The sequence below is a fragment of the Trachemys scripta genome, chromosome 16 (genome assembly GCF_013100865.1).
Source record: "Trachemys scripta elegans isolate TJP31775 chromosome 16, CAS_Tse_1.0, whole genome shotgun sequence".
NCBI lineage: Eukaryota > Metazoa > Chordata > Testudines > Emydidae > Trachemys > Trachemys scripta.
The window spans coordinates 3,195,198-3,218,388 of NC_048313.1; the positions used below are offsets into that span (position 1 = coordinate 3,195,198).

Below are 23,191 nucleotides of genomic sequence, written 5' to 3' on the forward strand. Positions count from 1 at the left end.
GGGGCAGGTAGAGCTGCACTCCCTGGATGTGTCCTGGCTCCCAGCCCACCCACCCCTGCTCTAACCACTAGACCCCACTGCTGTCCTAGAGAAGCCCTCAGCCCCCCCCTTACTTTTCACCCCCTCTCCCTATCCCAGCTTCTTTTCCGGTGTGTGGCCTTTGCCGTCTGGCAGCCTGGGCACATGCCCTGTCCAGGGAGTGCAGCTCTACCTGCCCCTGCATCCTTCCCCAGCCCTGGGGGCCACCAGCCACTCAATGCCTCCTGCGGGCTGAAGTCCTTCCACCTCTGCCCTGCAGCACCTGCTGGTTGGGCTGCAGAGGGAGCCCAGTGCGTGCATCTCGCTGACCGGGCTCAGCTCTGGGAGGACAGCAGGGGAGCCCTGGCCGTGCGGGGGGCTGTGGAGCGAGGTAAATGCTCGCCCTGAGACAGAGACAGCGAGTGCGGGTCTAGGGAGACCCCTAGCTGGGTAGGGGTGTGTGAGTGAGTGGTTAGATCAGGGGAGGGCTTGGAGCCAGGACTCCTGGGTTCTCTCCCCAGCTCGGGGAAGGGAGGGGAGGGGGGTTATAGTGATTAAAGTAGGTCACTTATTAACCTCCCAGGGCTGGGTTCTATTCCCTGCTGTCTCAGACTCCCCACATGACTTTGGGCAAGTCCCTGCCTATGTGCTGTGCCTCAGTTTCCCCACCTGCACAAACGGGGTCAATGACACTGAACCACCTCCCTCGGCGGGTATGGGGGGTGGCTGAGAGCAGCCAGGGAAGGACTGACCATGTCAGCACCGAAACTAGTGCCCAGCAAATTGCAGAGCACAGGCATGGAGCTGGGCCCTGCCCCAAGGCGTTTGCAGTCCGGCTGCTGCCCTGCGTGGGAATGCCATAAGGGGGTAGAAAGCTCCCAAAGCTAGAAATAGAACCCAGGACTCCTGATTCCCAGCCCACTCCTCCTGCTCTAACCACTAGATCCCACTCCCCTTCCAGAGCTGGGGAGAGAACCCAGGAGTCCGGCCTCACATCCCCCCACGCTCTAACACAGCACCCTGACCTAAGAAGCACTAGGTCTTCCTTCCCCATTTCTCCCCATCTCGTGACCAGCTCTAATGTCGCGACACCGGCCACTGGATAACCCAGCCGGTCAGGTCAAGCCGGTGTCTCCACCTGCCTGCGCCCCATCCCTGCCCGCATGGAATCCCTGAGACGGATCCATCCCTCGGCGCTTCTCCAGTGACTGATTTTTTGGGCCTTGCTAGGTTGTCCCATCACCCCATGGCTAAGGGAGCTGGGGCTTTAATAACTCCCCCGTAACCAGGGAAAAATCAAATGTAAATGGACCCCAATGTGCCTGTTTCCCTTTTACAGGTACAAGAACCAAACAAATCAAATCCCTTCTCTGGCCTCCCGCTAATCCCATGTCATCTCTGGGCAGGTCAGAGGGTAGCGAGCAGTGGGTCCAGGACCGTCTACCCTCGGGCCAAACGCTGCCCTTTGGGGAGGACGCTGGATCTCGGCGGCGGGATGGGGACAAGCGGCTGGGACCGGAGCTGCTGATGGACCAAAGGACCCTGGAGGGCAGGTAAGTTGTTGGGGTCACAGGATCCCTCCCAGCTCTCGATGCGGAGACCCGGGCAAAAGCCCGACCGCACACGGCTGCCCCCTGGCCGGACAGCGCCGGGCCGACGGGCCCAGGTCCTTGTGAAGGGCGAGGGGCGGGAAAGCGCTGAGGGGACGGCAGTTACAAGCCAGTTCCAACCGGTTCGAACCAGCTGTTCACACCACAGCTTTGGTGCCTTCATTTCCCCGCCCCTCTCCCAGCCGCCCCCCAGCGATGGTTCGGCCTTTCGTAGCCCCGGCCAGCTTCCCCGGGAGGAACGTGTCCCTGCAGAGCTGTCTCAGGCTTCAGACGCTGTCTCACGATCCTGAGCTTCGCCCCCTCTCCGAGTCGGCAGCTTCCAACCTGCTGCTCAGGGAACTCGGGGGGCACAACTGCCTGCCCCTCCTGGGCCAGGCCGCCCAGCACAAACTCCTCTCACTGAAGGGAGAAGAACTGGGCCATTCAGCTTGGGCCCGTCTCAGCTTCAAGCCAGCTGAGCTGTGAAACACCCACACCACACGCTGTTCAGAAAAACACTTTAATCTTCACTAACAAGCCGCACAGCTGGTTGTATCACCTTCAGCGACTCCATTTCGGGACAGAGCCCTGTGAAACTGACCAGCGAATACATTCCCTGCCCCCTCTTTTCCGGTGAGGGACCAGCTCAAACCTTCCAGGCCCTTTTATTAATAAAAACAATTCAGGCCAATAGGAAACCCGTTAGCTCCTCAGTAACTAACCTACTGGGGATTTCAGCCCAGGCCCGTGGGATCATTTTAAACAATAACAGCTTGGCACACAGGGCCACCATCCACCCCGGCTCCCTGAGCACCAAGGGAACGGGCTGGGAGGTTGCTCAGCGCTAGGACTGAATAGCTACCCTAGTTCCCTTCTCCTTCTCTCCGGTGTAAACCAGGCCTGAGTCCCGTGGAGTCAGCAGGCCTCATTCTTCACTCAATCATTTGAGCAGTAGGAGAATCAGAGCCTCGGACTTCAATGGGGACAGAATTTGGGCATTTTTTGAGAGAGGTAACACAGAGCACCAGATCCCCCAGCAACACGCCTCCAATCAACGGGACGGTATCTCCTGCTGGTGTAAGAGCAAAGACACCAATGGCAGGACATTGGTTTATACCAGCGGACGTTCTGGCCTGTCTTTACTAGCAGGGCTAAAACCCATCCCGATGACCGCACCCGAGCCCAGCTGATGCACTGAACGCTGTCGCTGGACCATGTGGCAGAAATTAGACCCCAGTTCCCTAGAAATATCTTGCCCGTCAACCCCTGCTGGGAGTGGGCTCTGCGGCTCCGCCTGTAACCCTCTGCCCATGCCCTGTGATCATGCGTTAGTACACGTGTGGACTTTGCCTTACGCCGACATCGCCCCCCAAAACGGGGAGGGAACTGCACCAAAGCACTGCTAGGCCCTGGTTCTGGTCTGACGTAGACCTGTGTGAATCTGGAGTGACTCCAATGGAGTCTTTCCAGATTTACACATTTCAGAAGCTGACCCTTGGTTTGTGTCAGCAAAAGGCCTGAGCGTCTACCACGCCCACTGGCTTTGCTGGGATGCGAGCGCAGTGAGAACAGACCTGAAGGTTATGTTCCCCATTAACTCCTGGACAATCAACAAGCAGCATTTTACGTTTGTCTAAGGGCTGCCCGGTATGGTATTCTCGTGAGCACTGCACTATCCGAAGCTTGCAGCAGCTGGGTTCTAACCCCCCTTCCCCAGAACCATGCAATCTAATTAGCATGGGGGGAGGGTATTTTGCTCACCCACCTGTAAATCTGGATTCACATCAGACAGGCAACACCACAGGCATCAGCTGACAGAAAAAACTCTTCCGTTAACAGAACACACAGCGAGCTCCCAACCCACCTCTCTGCAGCTTCCGAACGGAAACGTGGCCGAGAAGAGCTGAAAATTCCTCCTCATGCTGGTAAAAAACCCACCTCAAACAACTATTTTTTTAACCCCTATATGCTCTGATGACACAATCCCAAAGCCCCCCAAATACAGGCACAAGCCCAGTTGTTTCCATCTTTAAAAAGTCTTGTTGCTTCTGCCGTGCAGGGGCAGGGTCACACTGACCGAAGTCAGGCACTAGGCACCTAAGGATTCGCCCCGGTGCTCTTTGGTCCTGCACAGAACGAGGCTGGCCAGAAAGAACGGACCGAAGTAGCTCCTCAGGCAAAGGGGCGTATTAATTTCAAGGAGACGCATCCCTTGGATTTGTTCTCGGACGGGAGAGGAGCTCACAGAGGCAAATGGAGATGATCATTCCGGCTCGCGTGAGAGATTCGTGGAGACCGCTCCGGGCTCTCAGCTGAGCTTCACCATGACTGTGGAGTTGGTGATCCGTGCGCCGTAGTGTCCCGGCCTGAAATGAGTTTCCTTGCCTCTGTGGAGGAAATGCACATACCGGACGCCGCGCCCGTACTGCCTGAACCGGTAGGACACCTGGGAGGGAAGGAAAAGGAACCCAAATTGATCTCTGGACCCTGTCACAAACCCGTGGGCTCCAGAGAGAGGAGGTAGGGGCTACAGAGACTGGGGAAGATATTCTTGCAGGGCAGGGGCTGGGCAAAACCGAATAACTGCTGTGCAGTGAGGGGGGGTCGGAGAGCAGGCGCCTGCCCCACACTCCCCCCAGAGTGGTGGCCTCAGTTCCCGTAAGGTGCTTGGCCGAGCAGCAGCCGATTTAGCGCTGTGCAGGGGCTCAGGGAACCCGCCCGGCCAGGACCTGCCGCAGGCGGGGCACCCCCCGCCCCAACTCAGCCCCGGACCTGCCACCGTTGGGGGAGGGGCGGCCTGAACTGAACCATGGCCCGGACCTGCCTCAGCCAGGGAGAGAGGTGCCCCAGTACTGGCCCAGTCCTCCCGTGGCTGGGGAATGGTGCCTATCCCATGGCTCCAGCCTCAGAGCTGCCGCGGCAGGGAGAGGCGCCTTTCCCCCCAGCCCACATGCTGCTGCCGGGAGAGAGAGCTGGGGGGAGCCCTCTCTCCCAGCCGTTGTCCCGGAGCACCCTCCTGCACCCCAAACCCCTCATCCCCAGCCCCACCCCAGAGCTTGCACCCCTTGTTGGAGCCCTCACTCCCCCACACACCCCAACCCTGAGCCCCTCATCCCCGGCCCCAACCCAGAGCCCTCACCCCCTGCACCCCAACCTTCTGTTCCAGCCCTGAGCCCCTCATCCCCGGCCCCAACCCTGAACCCGCACCCCCAGCCAGAGCCCTCACCCCCTGAACCGCAATCCTCTGCTCCAGCCCTGAGCCCCCTCCCACATATCACGTCCATATTGGTGCACATAACTAGGGTGGATAATAATCAATTATTAAAATAAAAATAAAAAAAAATAGGATTTTTTTGATAAAATGGTTCTTGAGGAAAACACCTATCTAAAGATAGCTTTAATTAAGATACATTATAGCTCAAATATGTCCCATCATGGGCTAGGGATTATACATTCTAATTCTATAGTATGAGACAATCTATTCATGTCATGTTGAAGAAAAGTTTTGTAAATGAGTTCCAATAGTTCATGGATGAGGGACCCAATTTTACGGGGTTCCAGGGGCTTCTGTAGAGATTATTTAGGTTAATCTTTCCATCTACCCAATGGGACTCAGTCTAGAAGATACCATCAGAGATGCTTAGTTTTGCAGTTCTCAAACTGTGGATTTGTGTCTCCAGAGTTAACATGCTTGTTAACCGCAAAAATGTTTTAAAATAAATAAATATACAGAGGTGAGCAATAGCAGACCTCAACTCTATTGTCCCTCTGCAAATTTATGTACGCACAGTCAGTCCCTAACCTCTCTCTAAAAGGGCAAAGTTTCAAAAAGTTCAGTGAATAGAAGGTTGTTGGGGGCGGAACAGATCTGGACAAGGAGAAGAAGTCTGGAGAGAAATGGGAGAAGGGAGGGACGGGCAGTAGAAACAAAAGTGAAACTGTTTGAGCAGCATAATCCAGAAGTCTTGATGTCTTTCTAAGTGTAGCCTTCGTTGATTTGAGATGTACCATACCGTTCTCTCACTAGACGGGAAAACCTATAATGGCAGCAAGCCATAAAAGAGACCCAATTTGGGTCTCATCTATCTGAGTTGTGAAGAATATGGATTAAGGTTATAACAAGCAACACGAATGCACTTTTATGAGGAAATCCATGATTAAATCGAGTCTTCCTGACTAGTGATTTAAATCATGATTTAAATCAATTTGATTTAAATCAAATCCACCCTGCACATAACAAAATTCATTCCGCACATGGGTGGGAAAAATTAGAGGGAGCACTGGCGGTGACTCCTATCCCACAGGTCTGGGCCTGGCTCCAGCCGCCCACAGAATTTGGAGAAGCCCGCTACAGCGTCACATAACACGAGTGTCCATGCACTGGTGGGGCTGGATGCAGAACTTTGCCTGCTGAGTGGGGCAGGCAGGAATAGATGGGGCAGGGGCTGATAGCCCACTAGCCCTAGCCATCTGCCGCCTGTGGTGGGCTAGTGGATAGAGGACTGGGTGTCACGAGATCCGTGTTCTATTCCTCTCTCTGCCACCGCCACCCGCGGGTCCACAATAAATGAGCCTGTCTCCCTTTAGGCTGCGCTCTGTCTCTCACGCTGTGCCCACACCCAGCACAACGGGCTCTAGGTGCAACTGTAACACACCTCATAAAATCCAGAGCCGCGCAGTGACTACAGATACCTCCCAGCGTAGAGGCACCAGAGGGAGCAATTGGGCCTGCACAGATCCCATGATCTATACTGCCCAATCTTTGCCTGCCACCTATGGGCACCTCAACTATTCACACACAGGATAGCCCTAGGAGAGACCTTAAAAGAACATTGAGGTGCAGGGTCGAGCCCTCCAGCGTTAAGAACCGCCCGAATTCAGGCTGCCCGTGCACGCTTCATTCAGCCCCCTTGCGCGTGTGCATTAGAAACCAGTTGTTAATTACACCGTCCCCGCAGGACCCCAGCCCCATTCAGGGCAGGACGGCGCTCAGGGAGGGCAGGTCTACGCGGTGACAATACCTCCCGCAGCAGAGCGTCTCCGAGCGAGGCTCTACAGACTCGGGCTGGCATTGCAAATACCCGTGTCGACGGCTCTGAAACCCGGGGAGGGAGCTGGTTTCTGACCCAGAGCGCCAGCCCAAGCGGTAACATCTACACTGCTGTTTTTAGCGCCATAGCCCGAGTCTGTAAACCTGGGCGCTGAGACTCACTGCCCCAGGTTGTTGGGGTTTTTTCGCAGTGCAGACGTACCCCGAATGGGGAGCAGCTCAGTATTTCTTTGTCCTTCAGCCTGTGGCCTGAATCAGACCACAGACACAGTCCAGGCCCACGAAGGGGGACTGCAGTAGAACCCCAAGGGTACACACCACCACAGATCGAACTCCTGTATGGAAGAATTCTGCCACGGACCTAGCTACCCCCTTTAGGAGAGGTGGATTAACCGCAGTGACGGAGGAACCCCTCCTGTCCGCGCTGGTAGCTCCTACACTGAAGTGCTCCAGCTGTGAACACTAGAGGGGTTTCATTTGGGCAAGACCCATGGGCGGAGTTTATTTTGTGGGTGGAGCTGGGAAGAGAACCACCCTCCCCCGTCCTGTAAATTTCCCCTTTCACACTTGATTTCATCCCCCTTCTCAGTCTATGCGATGAGATTCTGGGATGGTCACGCTGCAGCCTAGAGTGGGTGATGAGTTGGCGTGAAGTGATGACGACAGCTCCAAGACAGGGTGAGAGCTCTCTCGCTGTTTGGGATTCACGATTTTTAACTCTTGGCGCTTTGGGTTTTTTGTTTGTTTTAAACATACATAATTTTACAAATTACGCCCACTAATAGTTCGTCCCTACCGCTTTTCAATGGTAGATCTGAAAGCGTGTTACAGTAGAGCTTGGTATCGTTATCCCCCTTTCACAGGGAAACTGAGGCACGGGGAGGGGAAGTGACTTGCACAATACCAACCCAGTGACTGAGTTGGTTCTAGAACCCAGGTGTCCTGACTCCCAGTCCCTATATGTTCCCAAAGAGCTGGCAACGGAGCCGGCTCACCTGGTGATACTGCGCGTCGTTCCACTGTTGTATGGCATCAGAGTTGGCCTGGAATTCAGCAATTACAGTTCTTCTGTTGGCAGCCAGGAGCTTGACGCAGATGGAGTATTCACAGCCACCATTTCGCTGGGTGCCCCACCTGCAGGACGGGAACAGATGTTTGGGAACAAGGAACCTCGGAGGGCAGCAAGAGGGAGACAGGACACAGCCCCCCGAATGTAGAAGGTAACAGGAATCCTGGGAACACACACAGCCGAATCCAACACACGCAGCATCACCGGCTTTTTGGTCCCCATCAATCAGGGGATTGCACCAGCATCTTAGCTCCAAGCACTGTAACATCCTCACCCACTGGTCTTGTCTAGCCCAGCAACTTCAGGGAAGTCCGTCTACAATCCTAGCCAGCAAGTCCGAGAACAGACGTGACCTGCAACATGCATTTGACTCAAGCCACTGACCAACAGTTGGGCAGGAGAAACTCACTGTTAATTAAAGCAGTGAGAAGGGTTGGATTTTTAAGGGCTAACAGGGCTCCCAACCCAAATCTCTGGGTCCTCCAAGGGGACCTCCAGCAAAAAAACAGATCAAACAAGGTGCAACAGGCTTGATATTTTTAAGGCTTAAAAAAACAACAATCCCAAAACAAACCCAAACCCTTTGATTCTGAGGCACAGGTGGCCCCTGTAACTAGAAATGAAGGAAACCACAGAGGTCTTATTTCAGTCATCAGAAATCAGCAGCAAAGACACAATCCCATTTCTTTCAGCAAGTCACCATTAAGGCCTCTAGGGAGAAGAGGGTGAAACTTACCAATCGGAGATGTAGATTTCCGGTTGGTAGGTATCCAGCAGTTCTTCCCATAACCCCTCCTCTAGAAGATCTACGAGCTGCGATTTGACGCACCAGCTACAGAGGGGGACAGGAAACCCTAATAAAGACTCTGTGGACGCTAGGGGGAATAAGGGTTTTAGTGGACAGGTGCTGAAATCCTACTGTAGATAAGGCAGTTGTGGTTTTAACATGTTGGGAGGTCAAAATGAACTCTAGGAAGAGACAATCACGGTCCCACAGAGTTCACGGTGCAGACATGGTGGGCAAAGGGTGGGAGGGGAAACCGAGGCACAGACAGAGGAAGTCGTTTTTGCTCAAGGTCACCCAGCAGAGCCAGGAACAGAGCTCAGGTGTTCACGCCTCCGGGCACTGCCCCAGTACAGCTCCCTGTGTAGACAGGCAAAGCTGCCATAAGCCATGACTTGAATCCATGGGGTCAGCTCCCGCAGTGCAAATAACGTCTGTTATAGGAGTTTGCTGGGGCAGCTACGCCTGGGGCTGGAATCGGGGCAAATCAGCAGTGCAGAGAAGGCCTTGGGAGGGATAGCTCAGTGGTTTGAGCATTGGCCTGCTAAGCCCACGGTTGTGAGCTCAATCCTTGAGGGGGCCATTTAGGGAACTGGGGTAAAAATCTGTCTGGGGATTGGTCCTGCCTTGAGCAGGGGGTTGGACAAGATGACCCACCTTCCAACCCTGATATTCTAAATCTGGAGCGACACTGTTCCCAGTTCTCACCTGCCAGACACCATGGGTCAATACCAACACCTTGGTAGTGTGTGTGTGTGTGTGTGCGTGTGTATGTCATAATGACACAAGGGCAGCACAGAATCTGGGTCTGCATCTGATCTCGGTTATACCACTGCAAATCCAGAGCCACTCCACTGAAGTGACTCCAGATTTACATAGGGCACAGGCAAGTTTCTGTGCAGTGAAGCAGCTTTTTGCACTGAAACTGCAGACGTGTACACACTGCCGAGCCACTTTGTGGCAGAAACTCCTCAGCTGCAGCGCTGCAAAAACACCTCGCCGAGTCGTAAGGCTGTTTGCACAGAGCTCCAGTGCTCATTGCCAGTGTAGACACTTGATTGCTATTGCGCTGTAATTGGCTTCCGGAGCTATCCCATAATCCCTCAAGTGACATCCCAGCATTTCCCCCGTTCCCTGCCTCAGGACTGGTTGCTTTCTGCCACTGTCTGAACTTAGAAGACAGCATCTGACACCCTCTGTCCCCCAAAACACACTGTCTCTCCCCCCCCTCCACCCACTTCAGTTGAAAAGCAGCTGGCAATGTCCTAGGATGCCCATGGAACAGTGGGATTGGGAAACCTGCATCATGTGACACTGTGCCTGCCCATGAGGCATTGCAAACCCTTCCCAAAGCCCCCTGCGGCCAGTTGCACAGTGGGAAGCTCCCACAATGCACTGCTGTCTTTGCCCTTGCAAGAGCTGCTAATGCATCACAAGGAGGAGAGTGTGGACACACAACAGCGCTTTAATTCCAGTGCTTTAATAAAAGTGGTATAACTTGTGGCGCAGAAACTTGCCAGTGTAGACACACCCTTAGACCATGTCTACTGTAGGAGCACTTTGCCGGTATAAGAATCCCAGGATATCCTGTTGGCAACTAAAACCACCCTCCCTGAGCGACACAAACTCTCCTAGTAACAGTGCACCGTACTGTATCACTGAATCCACACTGGCTAGCACAGCTCTCTTCCCAACGCCTGACTGACAGATCTGTGCCGGTAGAAATCTGTAGCGTAGCCCTGGCCTAAATCCAGAGCCACTCCGGATTTACTGGTGTGTACATACACCTCTACCCAGATATAACGCAACCCGAAATAACACAAATTCTGATATAATGTGGTAAAGCAGTGCTCCGGGGGGGCGGGGCTGCGCACTCTGGCGGATCAAAGCAAGTTCGATATAACGCGGTTTCACCTATAACACCGTAAGATTTTTTGGCTCCCGAGGACAGCGTTCTATCGAGGTAGAGGTGCATATTTGAGACATGACGGTACAAGGTGCAGGGCAGACTCAGGCCTGGCACCTGTGGGTCTCATTTATGCTCGGTCAATCCAGAGTGACTCTGGATTCATAGGGGCACATGCCAGATCAGGACCGATCTGGCCTTTGGAGAACAGGTAGCTCTCTGCCGTACGGGGAAGGTGGTGGACAAACGGGAAAGCCCATGGGACAGACTCACTCAAAGGATGTGGTGAAGCAGGTCTGGGCCGGGGCGCCCTCAACCGGGCAGCCGTTCTCTTCCACCTTCCAGCCATCGCCCCCACGCTCCACCTGCCAGTGACTGAACTGATCTGTGGGATGAAGATGCATCAAGGGGGAGGACGGGGTGCAGTGGGAGCTGGTTTGATGGGATGGGGGACGACACCCTGGTGGGCACCCATTCCCAGGGGAGGAGTGGGTTAATGTGGTTCTCGAAAATAAACAGGGAAACAAATAAATATCGGGGAGGGGGGGGAGTGGTGGGGAGGAGGGAGACTCCACCCCCCCTTTTCTGACACCCCTCCCAGACTCCCAGGCACCTTTTTGCCCCAGTGTCCTCATCACCCCGTCCCCACCAGTGCCAATTTTCTCCCCCTCCCCCACTCTGGTGCTCCCTCTCCTTTGCCCCCCCAACACAACCCACACTCTCCCTGGTGCCCCTCCCCATATACACACTCCTCAGTGCTCCCCATTCACCTCCTGCTCTCCCACCTGGGCCCCCCTCCTCCAATGTCCTCTCCCCCCCCACCCCCGGTGGAACCCGGCATTGGCCACTGTCGGAAGACAGGACACTGGGGGAGATGGACCGTGGGTCTGATCCACTGTGGACGATCTTATGGTGACCCCCCAACCTGCCCTGGGCTCCCCCGCATAGTCCCCCCCTTCCCTCTCCCACGCCCCCCCGGTCCGGCACCCACCCTGCCCGCAGGGGTTCCGGACCAGGTTGCGCCCGAAGGGCTCCAGGACGCAGATCCGGCTCCACTGCGGCGGGAGGCAGAGGCGGGCGGCCGCCAGGGTGGCCCCCAAGCCCGGGCGCCTCTCGCCCTGCAGCCGCCAGACCGTGGGCCCGTCGATGAGGTCCCGCCAGCGGCGACACACCAGCCGGCAGCGGGTCACCAGGGCGCGGCCCGGGACCCAGCTCAGGATCTGCGCCAGGAGCTCGTCCGGGAGCGGGTTCAGGTCCAGCCGGTTCAGGTCCAGCGGGGCCGGGAGAGACGGGGGCGCCCACTGCACCAGCACGACCGGGGGAGCCCGGCTCTCCGACTGCCCCATGGCCGGGGGTCGGCCTGGCTCGCTCCGGCCCAGCTGCTACCGCTCCTCTCCGCATCCGCTCGTGTAATCCCGGCCCTGTCTCGGAGCCGCCCCTGGCCTCGTTTACACGGTACAAAGCGAGCACCGGATTCCCCCCTTGCCCGCTAGGGGGCGCCTGAAACAGGCTCCGGGTTCCCCGCTCAGCCCCGCTGCGGGGTCTGACACCGGCTCTGGTCGCCGGCTGGTGTAAACCGACGCCGCTTCCAACGCCCCTGTGCCTGGTGCCCCCCCCCCCCCCGTGCCCCCCCCCCCGCACAGCGCCCCCCCCCTTGGGCCCCCCCCCCCCCAATGTCTTCTCGGTCCCTCCGGCACCTGGCATTGGCCACTGTCGGAAAACTCCCACCCACCCTGCTCTCCTAGAGCCGGGGAGAGAACCCAGGAGTCCTGGCTCCCAGCCCCCCCTGCTCTAACCACCAGCCCCCACTCCCCTCCCAGAGCTGGGGAGAGAACCCAGGAGTCCTGGCTCCCAGCCCCTCTGGCTACAACCACTAGCCCCCACTCCCCTCCCAGAGCTGGGGAGAGAACCCAGGAGTCCTGGCTCCCAGCCCCTCTGGCTCTAACCACTAGCCCCCACTCCCCTCCCAGAGCTGGGGAGAGAACCCAGGAGTCCTGGCTCCCAGCCTCCCTGGCTCTAACCCGGGGTGACCAAACTGTGGCTCAGGAACAACATGCGGCTCCTTGTATAGGCACCGACTGCTACGAGCGCCAACTTTCCAATGTGCCAGGGAGTGCTCAACCCCTGGCTCTGCCCCAGGCCCTGCCCCCACTCCACCCCTTCCTGCCCCCTCCTCTGAGCCTGCCGTGCCCTCGCTCTTCCCCCACCCCAGAGCCTGCTGCACACCAGGGGAGGGAGGGAGGGAGCAGCTGATCAGCCGGGCTGCAGGTGGGTGGGAGGCTCTGGGGGCCGGGAGAGGGGGGAGCTGAGGGGGGGCTGCTATGGTATTACTGGGGCTCTTTGGCAATGTACATTGGTAAATTCTGGCTCTTTCTCAGGCCCAGGTTGGCCACCCCCCTCTAACCACTAGACCCCACTGGCCTTCTAGAGCTGGCGATAGAACCCAGGAGTCCTGAGGCCCCCCCTTACTTTTCACTCCCCCCCCATCCCACCTTCTTTTCCAGTGTGGGGCCTTTGCCGGCTGGCAGCCTGGGCACATGCCCTGTCCAGGGAGTGCGGCTCTGCCCACCCGCCGCTGCCTCCCTCCCCAGCCCCGGGCTGGCTGGCTGCCACCAGCCGCTCGGTGCTTCCTGCGGGCTGACGTCCTTCCGCCCCGGCCCTGCAGCACCGGCTGGTTGGGCTGCGGAGGGAGCCAACAGCAGCCGGCGCAGCCCGGTGCCTGCATCGAGCTGACCGGCCTCAGCCCTGGGAGGACAGCGGGGGAGCCCTGGCCGTGCAGGGCTGTGTGAGCGAGTGATTAGAGCAGGGGATGGCTGGGAGCCAGGACTCCTGGGTTCTCTCCCCAGCTCAGGGGGGGGAGAGTCTATTGGTTAGAGTAGGTCATTGTTATTGACCTCCTGGGGTGGGTTCTATTCCCTGCTGTCTCACATACTCCCCATGTGACTTTGGGCAAGTCCCTTCCTACATGCCGTGCCTCAGTTTCCCCACCTGCACAAATGGGGTCAATGATACTGAACCACCTCCCACTGGTTCGGCCTTTCGTTGCCAGCTTCCCCGGGAGGAACGTGTCCCTGCAGAGCTGTCTCAGGCTCCAGACGCTGTTTCACGATCCTGAGCTTCGCCCCCTCTCCGAGCATGCCGGGCAGCAGCTGGATCGCACTGCCTGGAGCAGCAGCATCTCCTCGGATGGCTTCTCGGCAGCTTCCAACCTGCTGCTCAGGGAACTCGGGGGGCACAACTGCCTGCCCCTCCTGGGCCAGGCCGCCCAGCACAAACTCCTCTCACTGAAGGGAGAAGAACTGGGCCATTCAGCTTGGGCCCGTCTCACTTTCAAGCCAGCTGAGCTGTGAAACACCCACACCACACGCTGTTCAGAAAAGCACTTTAATCTTCACTAACATGCCGCACAGCTGGTTATATCATGTTCAGCGACTCCATTTCCGGACAGAGCCCTGTGAAACTGACCAGCGAATCCATTCCCTGTGTTACCAGATGTGCCCATTACTTTGGGGTACGCTCATTTATTTGGGTTACTCCTCCGGGGACGGGGGTTCTGTAATCCTGTCAATGTACTGCTTGTGTCACGTATCAGAGGGGTAACCGTGTTAGTCTGAATCTGTAAAAAGCAACAGACGGTCCTGTGGCACCTTTAAGACTAACAGAAGTTTGTTAGTCTTAAAGGTGCCCCAGGACCCTCTGTTGCTTTTGTCACGTGTGTTTTCATATGGAGCTTTACGTCTCCCTTCTGCAAGTCCCCTGCCAATGGAGCTACCCTGCAGGACCTAGGGTCCCTAGGGCTGGGTTACACCCACCCCAGAACCGGATGAACACCCACACACCCACCCGTACATTAACAGAGCAAGTCTGAGCGGACCAGGTCAATCAGCATTGTCAAGCTGATCCCTTATATGTCTCTGGACTCACTGGGCTGGAGGAAGCAGCACTTTCAAGCTGCCTCTCCTTATAGGCCCCTGGGCTCCATGGACTGGGTCAAGCAGCACTTTCAAGCTGTTACCCTTATGCGTCCCAAATTCAGCACGTCCCTATCCCCACTCTCACATCACAATTGTACTGGCAGTAACCTACTCGATGAGCAAACCCCACAGTATTTTGGGCGCTGCAGGGATCTTTAGCTTAGGTACAAGAAGCGTCGCTGTAGAGTGAATGGGGAAAGCTAAAAACACAAACGAGTAAAGTTCAGCGAGAGAGAGAGAAGCAACCAACTTAACCATAGAAGTTATTTACTGAATAACAGTGATAACTACACAAGGAGCTAAACCAACATAACATACATGATTAAAGGTTAATACCTAAGGTAGAAAGACGCCATCCAATGGTCCAGGGACATCTACATCGAGCACATCACCGGCCACCGACAGTACCAGGAGGCGTGAGCCAGAGTGACATCGTTCTCCCACTACGAGAAAGGGACCAAGTGACCTTCTCCGTTGGATCATATGAACTGGAACCATAAACTCCCTGAACATTAAATCTCACCAAATGAGGGTCAATCCATCCTCATCATCATATCCACTCATTATTATCCACACCCGAACATAGCCACTTTATGAACTTCATACCCTCATATCTCAATGTCTGTACTTTGACCCATCAACCTTTTACCCCCAATTGGGGATATTGCAGATTATGTATTCCTCATGCCACCTTATCTTAAACCAAACTTTGCACCCTCGATAATCTGTATGTTATTCCCTGATAATCAGAAACTTCTATGCTCAAACTCTGTTCACTATTTTTTTTAACATCATCTTAATAAAATTTTTAAATAGGAAAACAGAGAGAGAGAGAGAGAAAGAGGGGGGGGATCTCACCCACTCCATGAGGCTTGAACTGATCCGGGTTCCCAGGTGATGGTGGTAGCTGAGGGTCCTGAATGCTGGAGACAGGCAAAGCCCCCAGCATGATCGGTCAGAAGATGGAGTTCCAGTGGAACTGATGCATAGTTTAGATCTAAGCATCAGAACAGCGACTGGAGAGTGAGTAGGGATTTTTGTAGAGAAAATACAATGGTTGAAGGGAGAACACTAGATTTGTTTATAGGTAAGCTGATGACTCAAGGGTTTTCTTTAGACTAGACAATAGGAGCTGATCACTCTGGGCTATGGGTGGGGTTTTCTGCCAGGGAGCTCACAGTGCCACTAGGCTGCTTCGGTATTTGGATATCAATCAAGGATTCATTACTAGAATTGGTCTGATAACTGCTGAGCTGGGTGTGTGTGCAGGTGTAGGTTCATTAACATCTGGAGCAGAGATTCCCAGGATGCAGTGCTTCCCTGCTTTTTCTGGTCCCAGAGTTTGGTGCAGTTCTCTGTTCTCCATTCTGTATACAAATTGAGATGTCTTCCTGTCCCATCTTTCATGCAGATGAGGCGAGGGGAGTTGTCTCTGCTCTCCATTCTGTATGCTAATGGAGATGTCTTCATCTTCTCACCCTTGTCAGGAGGGGTCTAGGGGTGTCTCCCAACGCCCTTCACTGCTCTCTGCAAGTTTTTTCCTCTGATGGGTTTTGGTTTAAGCAGAGGCTGGGGGTGCCTTTCACAAGTCAGGCTGGATACTGCACCCTGGTTCCCCAAGAACACAGAGGTGTCTGGTATCACCTGCCCCTCTTTTCTGGTGCGGGACCAGCTCGAAACTTCCAGGCCCTTTTATTAATAAAAACAATTCAGGCCAACACGAAACCCGTAACTCCTCAGTAACTAACCTACCAGGGATTTCAGCCTAGGCCCGTGGGATCATTTTAAACAATAACAGCCTGGCCCAAAGGGCCACCATCCACCCCGGCTCCCTGCGCACCAAGGGAACGGGCTGGGAGGTTGCTCAGCGCTAGGACTGGATAGCTACCCTAGTTCCTTCTCCTTCTCTCCGGTGTAAACCAGGCCTAAGACCATTGGAGTCAGCAGGCCTCATTCTTCACTCAATCAGTTCTGGCCTGTCTTTACCAGTAGGGCTAAGACCCATCCCGCTGACTGCACGCAGGACCAGCTGATGCACTGAACGCCATCGCTGGGCCATGTGGCAGAAATTACACCCCAGTCCCCTAGAAATATCTTGCCCATCAACCCCTGGTGGGAGTGAGCTCTGCGGCTCCACCTATAACCCTCTGCCCATGCCCCGTGATGATGCGTTAGTACAAGAGTGGACTTTGCCTTATGCCCGCATCACCCCCCAAAATGGGGAGGGAACTGCACCAAAGCACTGCTAGGCCCCAGTTCTGGTCTCATGTAGACCTGTGTGAATCTGGAGTCACTCCACTGGAGTCTTTCCAGATTTACACACCCATCAGTTATTTCAGAAACTGACCCTTGGTTTGTGTCAGCAAAAGGCCTGAGCGTCTACCACGCCCACTGGCTTTGCTGGGATCTGAGCGCAGTGAGAACAGACCTGAAGGTTATGTTCCCCATAAACTCCTGGACAATCAACAAGCAGCTATTTCCATTTGTCTAGGGGCTGCCCGGTATGGTATTCTCGTGAGCGCTGCACTACCCGAAGCTTGCAGGAGCTGGGTTCGAATCCCCCTTCCCTAGAACCATGCAATCTAATTAGCACCGGGGGTAGGGGGGTATATTTTCTTCACCTGTGAATCTGGATTCACATCAGACAGGCATCAGCTGGCAGAAAAAAATCTTTCATTAACAGAACCCACCTCTCTGCAGCTTCCTAACGGAAATGTGGCAGGGACAATCTGAAAATTCCGCATCGTAGTGGTTAAAAAAAACAACACCCCAAACAACTATTTTTTTAACCCCTTCACACTCTGATGACACAATCCCAAAGCCCCCCAAATAGAGGCACAAGCCCAGTTGTTTCCATCTTTAATGTCTTGTTGCTTCTGCCGTGCAGGGGCAGGGTCACACTGACCGAAGTCAGGCACTAGGAACCTAAAGATTCACCCCGGTGCTCTTTGGTCCTGCGCAGGACAAGGTTGGCCAGAAAGAACGGACCGAAGACGCTCCTCAGGCAAAGGGGCGTATTAATTTCAAAGAGACGCATCCCCCTGATTTGTTCTCGGACGGGAGAGGAGCTCGCAGAGGCAAATGGGGATCATCATTCCGGCTCGCGTGAGAGATTCATGGAGACCCGCTCCGGGCTCTCAGCTGAGCTTCACCATGACTGTGGAGTTGGTGATCCGTGCGCCGTAGTGTCCCGCCCAGAAAAGAATGTCCTTCCCTTTGTGGAGGAAATGCACATACCGGACGCCGCGGCCGTACTGCCTGAACCGGTAGGACACCTGGGAGGGAAGGAAAAGGAACCCAAATTGATCTCTGGACCCTGTCACAAATCCGTGGGCTCCAGAGAGAGGAAGTAGGGGCTACAGAGACTGGGGAAGATATTCTTGCAGGGCAGGGGCTGGGCAAAACGGAATAGCTGCTGTGCAGCGAGGGGGGGGTCGGAGAGCAGGCGCCTGCCCCACACTCCCCCCAGAGTGGTGGCCTCAGTTCCCTGTAAGGTGCTTGGCCGAGCAGCAGCCTATTTAGCGCTGGGCAGGGGCTCAGGGAACCCGTCCGGCCGGGACCTGCTGCAGCCAGGGCGCCCCTCCTCTAACTCAGCCCCGGACCTGCCGCGGTCGTGAGAGGGGCGTCCTCAACCCAGCCCCATCCAGGCCCTGCCTCGGCCAGGGAGAGAGGCATCCCAGCCCCGGCCTGAACCTCCCGTGGCCGGTGATAGGTGCCTATCCCACAGCCCCAAGTGTTGCTGCGGCGAGAGAGAGCTGGGGGGAGCCCCAGAGCACCCTCCTGCACCCCGCACCCCCAGCCAAAGTCTGGAGAGAAATGTGAGAAGGGAGGGACAGGCAGTAGAAACAAAAGTGAAACTGTTTGAGCAGCATAATCCAGAAGTCTTGAGGTCTTTCTGAGCGTAGCGTTCATTGATTTGAGATCTACCATACCGTTCTCTCACTAGACGGGAAAACCTATAATGGCAGCAGGCCATAAGAGAGACCCAATTTGGGTCTCATCTATCTGAGTTGTGAGGAATATGTATTAAGATTATACCAACCAACAAGAATGCACTTTTATGTAGAAATCCATGATTAAATAGAGTCTTCCTGACTAGTGATTTAAATCAAATCCACCCTGCACATAACAAAATTCATTCTGCACATGGGTGGGAAAAATTAGAGAGAGCTCTGGTGGTGACTCCCATCCCACAGGTCTGGGCCCGGCTCCAGCCCTTTGCAGAATTCGGAGGAGCCCGCTAGAGCATCACGTAACAGGAGTGTCCGTGCACAGGTGGAGCCATTCCTGCCTCTTTCCTGGCCCTGGTTTTCCTGCCGAGGGGGGCAGGCAGGAATAGTTTAGGGGGGAGGATGAGCACCCACTACCCCTAGCTATCTGCCGCCTGTGGTGGGCTAGTGGATAGAGGACTAGATGTCAGGAGACCCATGTTCTATCCCTCTCTCTGCCACTGCCACCCGCGCCTCCACTCCATAATAAAACATACATAATTTTACAAATTACGCCCACTTCATCCCTACCGATGTTAGATCTCAAAGCACTTTACAGTAGAGCTTCGTATTAGGGTGACCAGATAGCGAGTGTGAAAAATCGGGATGGGGGTGGAGGGTAATAGGAGCCTATATAAGACAAAGCCCCAAATATCGGGACTGTCCCTATAAAATCGGGACATCTGGTCACCCTACTTGGTAGCGTTATCCCCCTTTCACAAGGAAACGGAGGCACAGGGAGGGGAAGTGACTCTCCCAAAGTCAACCCAGTGGCTGAGTCGGTTCTAGAACCCAGGTGTCTGACTCCCAGTCCCTAAATATTCCCAGAGAGCTGGCAACGGAGCCGGCTCACCTGGTGATACTGCGCGTCGTTCCACTGTTGTATGGAATCGGGGCTGGCTTGGAATTCAGCGATTACAGTACTTCTGTTGGCAGCCAGGAGCCTGACACAGATGGAGTATTCACAGCCACAGTCTTCCCGGGCGCCCCACCTGTGGGACGGGAGCAGATGATGGGGAACAAGGAACCTCAGAGGGCAGCAAGAGGGAGACAGGACACAGCCCCCCGAATGTAGAAGGTAACAGGAATCCTGGGAACACACACAGCCGAATCCAACACACGCAGCACCACCGGCTTTTTGGTCCCCATCAATCAGGGGATTGCACCAGCATCTTAGCTCCAAGCACTGTAACATCCTCACCTGCTGGTCTTGTCTAGCCCAGCAACTTCAGGGAAGCCCGACTACAATCCTAGCCAGCAAGTCCGAGAGCAGACATGACCTGCGACGTGCATTTGACGCAAGCCCCTGACCAAGAGTTGATTGGGAGAAACTCACTGTTAAAAATCCAACCGTTCTCACACCTTTAATTAAGGGCTAAGAGGGCTCCCAACTGACATCTCTGGGTCCTCCAGGTTCAACAGGCTTGATATTTTTAAGGCTTAAAAAAGTAACAACCCCCAAACAAATCCAAACCCTTTGATTTTGAGGCACAGGTGGCCCCTATAACTAGAAATGAAGGAAACCACGGAGGTCGAATTTTAGTCATCAGAAATCAGCAGCAAAGACACAATCCCATTTCTTTCAGCAGGTCACCATTAAGGCCTCCAGGGAGAAGAGGGTGAAACTTACCAATCAGAGATGTAGATTTCCGGTTGGTAGGTATCCAGCAGTTTTTCCCATAACCCCTCCTTTAGAAGATCTACGAGCTGCGATTTGATGCACCACCTACAGAGGAGGACAGGAAACCCTAATGAGATATTGCAATAGCACCTAACTGAGATCAGGGCCACATTGTGCTGGGCGCTGCGCAGAGGGGAACCAAGGAACAGACAGAGGAAGTCGTTTTTGCTCAAGGTCACACAGCAGAGCCAGAAACAGAGTTCAGGTGTTCACGCCTCCGGGCACTGCCCCAGTACAGCTCCCTGTGTAGACAGGCAAAGCTGCCATAAACTATGACTTGACCTCATGGGGTCAGCTCCCGCAGTGCAAACAATAGCTGCTATAGGAGTTTGCTGGGGCAGCTACGCCCGGGGCTGGAATCAGGGGAAATCAGCAGTGCAGAGAAATCCTCGTAAATCTGGAGTGACACCGTTCCCAGTTCTCCCCTGCCAGACACCTTGGGTCGATACTGACACCTGGGTAGAGTGTGTGTGTTTGTGTCTGTCATGATGACACAAGGGCAGCACAGAGTCAGGGCCTGCATCTGATCTTGGTTATACTGCTGCAAGTGACTCCAGATTTACTGAGGGCTTGTCTACCCTGGCAAGTTTCTGCGCAGTGAAGCAGCTTTTTGCACTCAAACTGCAGACGTGTACACACTGCCACCTTGTGTGCCGAAACTCCTCAATTGCAGCGCTGCAAAAAAGCCACCTCGAGAAGAGCCGTAAGGCTGTTTGCACAGAGGCTCCAGCGCTCATTGCCAGTGTAGACACTTGATTGCTATTGCGCTGTAATTGGCTTCCGGAGCTGTCCCATAATCCCTCAAGTGACATCCCAGCGTTTCCCCCTCAGGGCTGGTTGCTTCCTGCCACTGTCTGAACTCAGACAGCATCTGACACCCTCTCTGTCCCCCAAAGCACACTCTCTCTCTCCCCCCCTCCATACACACACACACTCCCTGTCACACTCTCCTCCCCCCCAGCCCAGTTGAAAAGCAGCTGGCAATGTAGTAGGAGGCCCATGGAACAGTGGGATTGGGAAACCTGCATCATGTGACGCTGTGCCTGCCCATGAGGCATTGCAAACCCTTCCCAAAGCCCCCTGCGGCCAGTTGCACAGTGGGAAGCTCCCACAATGCACTGCTGTCTTTGCCCTTGCAAGAGCTGCTAATGTGGATGTGCTCCAGCGTCACAAGGAGCACAGTGTGGACACCCAACAGCGGTTTAATTCCAGCGCTTTAATAAAAGTGGTGTAACTTGTGATGCAGAAACTTGACAGTGTAGACACACCCTTAGACCATGTCCACAGTAGGAGCACTCTGCCGGTACAAGAATCCCAGGACACCCTGTTGGCAGATAAAACCACCCTCCCTGAGCGACGCAAACTCTCCTAGTAACAGTGCACCGTGCTGTATCACTGAATCCACACTGGCTAGCACATCTCTCTTCCCAACGCCTGACCGACAGATCTGTGCCGGCAGAAATCTGTAGTGTAGCCTAAATCCAGAGCCACTCCGGCTTTACTGGTGTGTACATATATTTGGGACATGACAGTACAAGGTGCAGGGCAGACTCAGGCCTGGCACCTCTGGGTCTCATTTATGCTGGGTCGATCCAGAGCGACTCTGGATTCATAGGGGCACACGCCAGCTCAGGACAGGTCTGGCTTTTGGAGAACGGGTAGCTCTCTGCCCCATGAGGAAGGTGGGGGGCAAACGGGAAGGCCCAGGGGACAGACTCACTGAAAGGATGAGACAAAGCAGGTCTGGGCCGGGGCGCCCTCGACCGGGCAGCGGTTCTCTTCCACCTTCCAGCCATGGCCCCCATGCTCCACCTGCCAGTGACTGAACTGATCTGTGGGAAGAGGCTGTGTCAAGAAGGGGTATGAGGTGTGATGAGAGCTGGTTTGATGGGGGGGGGGATGATGCCCAGGTGGGCACCCATTCCCAGGGGAAGAGGAGGAGTCGGTTAATGTGGCTCTCCAAAATAAACAGAGAGAGAACTAAATACCTGGGAGAGGGGGGGTTGCAGGGGAGGAGGGAGACTCCCCCCCCTTTCCTGACACCCATCTCAGTACCCCAGGTACCTTTTTGCCCCAGTGCACTCTCATCCCCGCCTCCCCCACCAGTGCTAATTTTTTCCCCTCCCCCACTCTGGTGCTCCCTCTCCTTTGCCCCCCCCAACACAACCCACAGTCTCCCTGGTGCCCCTCCCCATATACACACTCCTCAGTGCTCCCCATTCACCTCCTGCTCTCCCACCTGGGCCCCCCTCCTCCAATGCCCACCCCCGGTGGCACCTGGCATTGGCCACTGTCGGAAGACAGGACACTGGGGAAGATTTACCATGGGTCTGACCCACTGTGGCCGTTCTTATGGTGACCCCCACCCTGCCCTGGACTCCCCCCCTCCCTATAATCCCCCCTTCCCTCTCCCACGCCCCCCCGGTGCGGCACCCACCCTGCCCGCAGGGGTTCCGGACCAGGTTGCGCCCGAAGGGCTCCAGGACGCAGATCCGGCTCCACTGCGGCGGGAGGCAGAGGCGGGCGGCCGCCAGGGTGGCCCCCAGGCCCGGGCGCCTCTCGCCCTGCAGCCGCCAGACCGTGGGCCCGTCGATGAGGTCCCGCCAGCGGCGACACACCAGCCGGCAGCGGGTCACCAGGGCGCGGCCCGGGACCCAGCTCAGGATCTGCGCCAGGAGCTCGTCCGGGAGCGGGTTCAGGTCCAGCGGGGCCGGGGGAGCCCGGCTCTCCGACTGCCCCATGGCCGGGGGGCGGCCTGGCTCGCTCAGGCCCAGTTACTTTCCCTTCTGCATCCGCTCATGTGATCCCGGCCCCGCCTTGGAGCCGCCCCGGCCTCGTTTACACGGTGCAAAGCGAGCAGCGGATTCCCCCCTTGCCCGCCAGGGGGTGCCTGGAACAGGCTCCGGGTTCCCCGCTCAGCCCCGCTGCGGGGTCTGACACCGGCTCTGGTCCCGGCTGGGGTAAATCGGAGTCACCCCCAACCCCGCTGTCCCTGGTGCCCCTCCACTCCTCTGTGTCCCCCTCCCCCGCACAGCGCCCCCCCCCACCTGGTCCCCCCCACTCTCCCCACCCCCGGCATTGCCCCCCCCCTCTAACCACTATACCGCACTGCTCTCCTGGAACTGGGGAGA

General features: G+C 55.7%; 2 protein-coding genes across 2 annotated transcripts; both read right to left on the bottom strand.

Moving 5' to 3' along the window:
* Window positions 1–2,113: 2,113 nt before the first annotated feature.
* On the bottom strand, window positions 2,114–11,991 carry LOC117888532 (F-box only protein 17-like). The gene is made up of 5 exons (XM_034792015.1): window positions 11,408–11,991; window positions 10,690–10,801; window positions 8,463–8,558; window positions 7,653–7,791; window positions 2,114–4,053 (listed from the first exon to the last, which is right to left on the bottom strand). Exons 1-5 carry the CDS (start codon window positions 11,760–11,762, stop codon window positions 3,916–3,918), a joined length of 840 nt encoding a protein of 279 aa, XP_034647906.1. The 5' UTR covers window positions 11,763–11,991; the 3' UTR covers window positions 2,114–3,915.
* Window positions 11,992–17,232: 5,241 nt separating this feature from the next.
* On the bottom strand, window positions 17,233–22,897 carry LOC117888533 (F-box only protein 17-like). Its single transcript, XM_034792016.1, has 5 exons — window positions 22,498–22,897; window positions 21,781–21,892; window positions 20,010–20,105; window positions 19,233–19,371; window positions 17,233–17,665 (listed from the first exon to the last, which is right to left on the bottom strand). Exons 1-5 carry the CDS (start codon window positions 22,799–22,801, stop codon window positions 17,528–17,530), a joined length of 789 nt encoding a protein of 262 aa, XP_034647907.1. The 5' UTR covers window positions 22,802–22,897; the 3' UTR covers window positions 17,233–17,527.
* Between the last annotated feature and the right edge of the window lie 294 nt (window positions 22,898–23,191).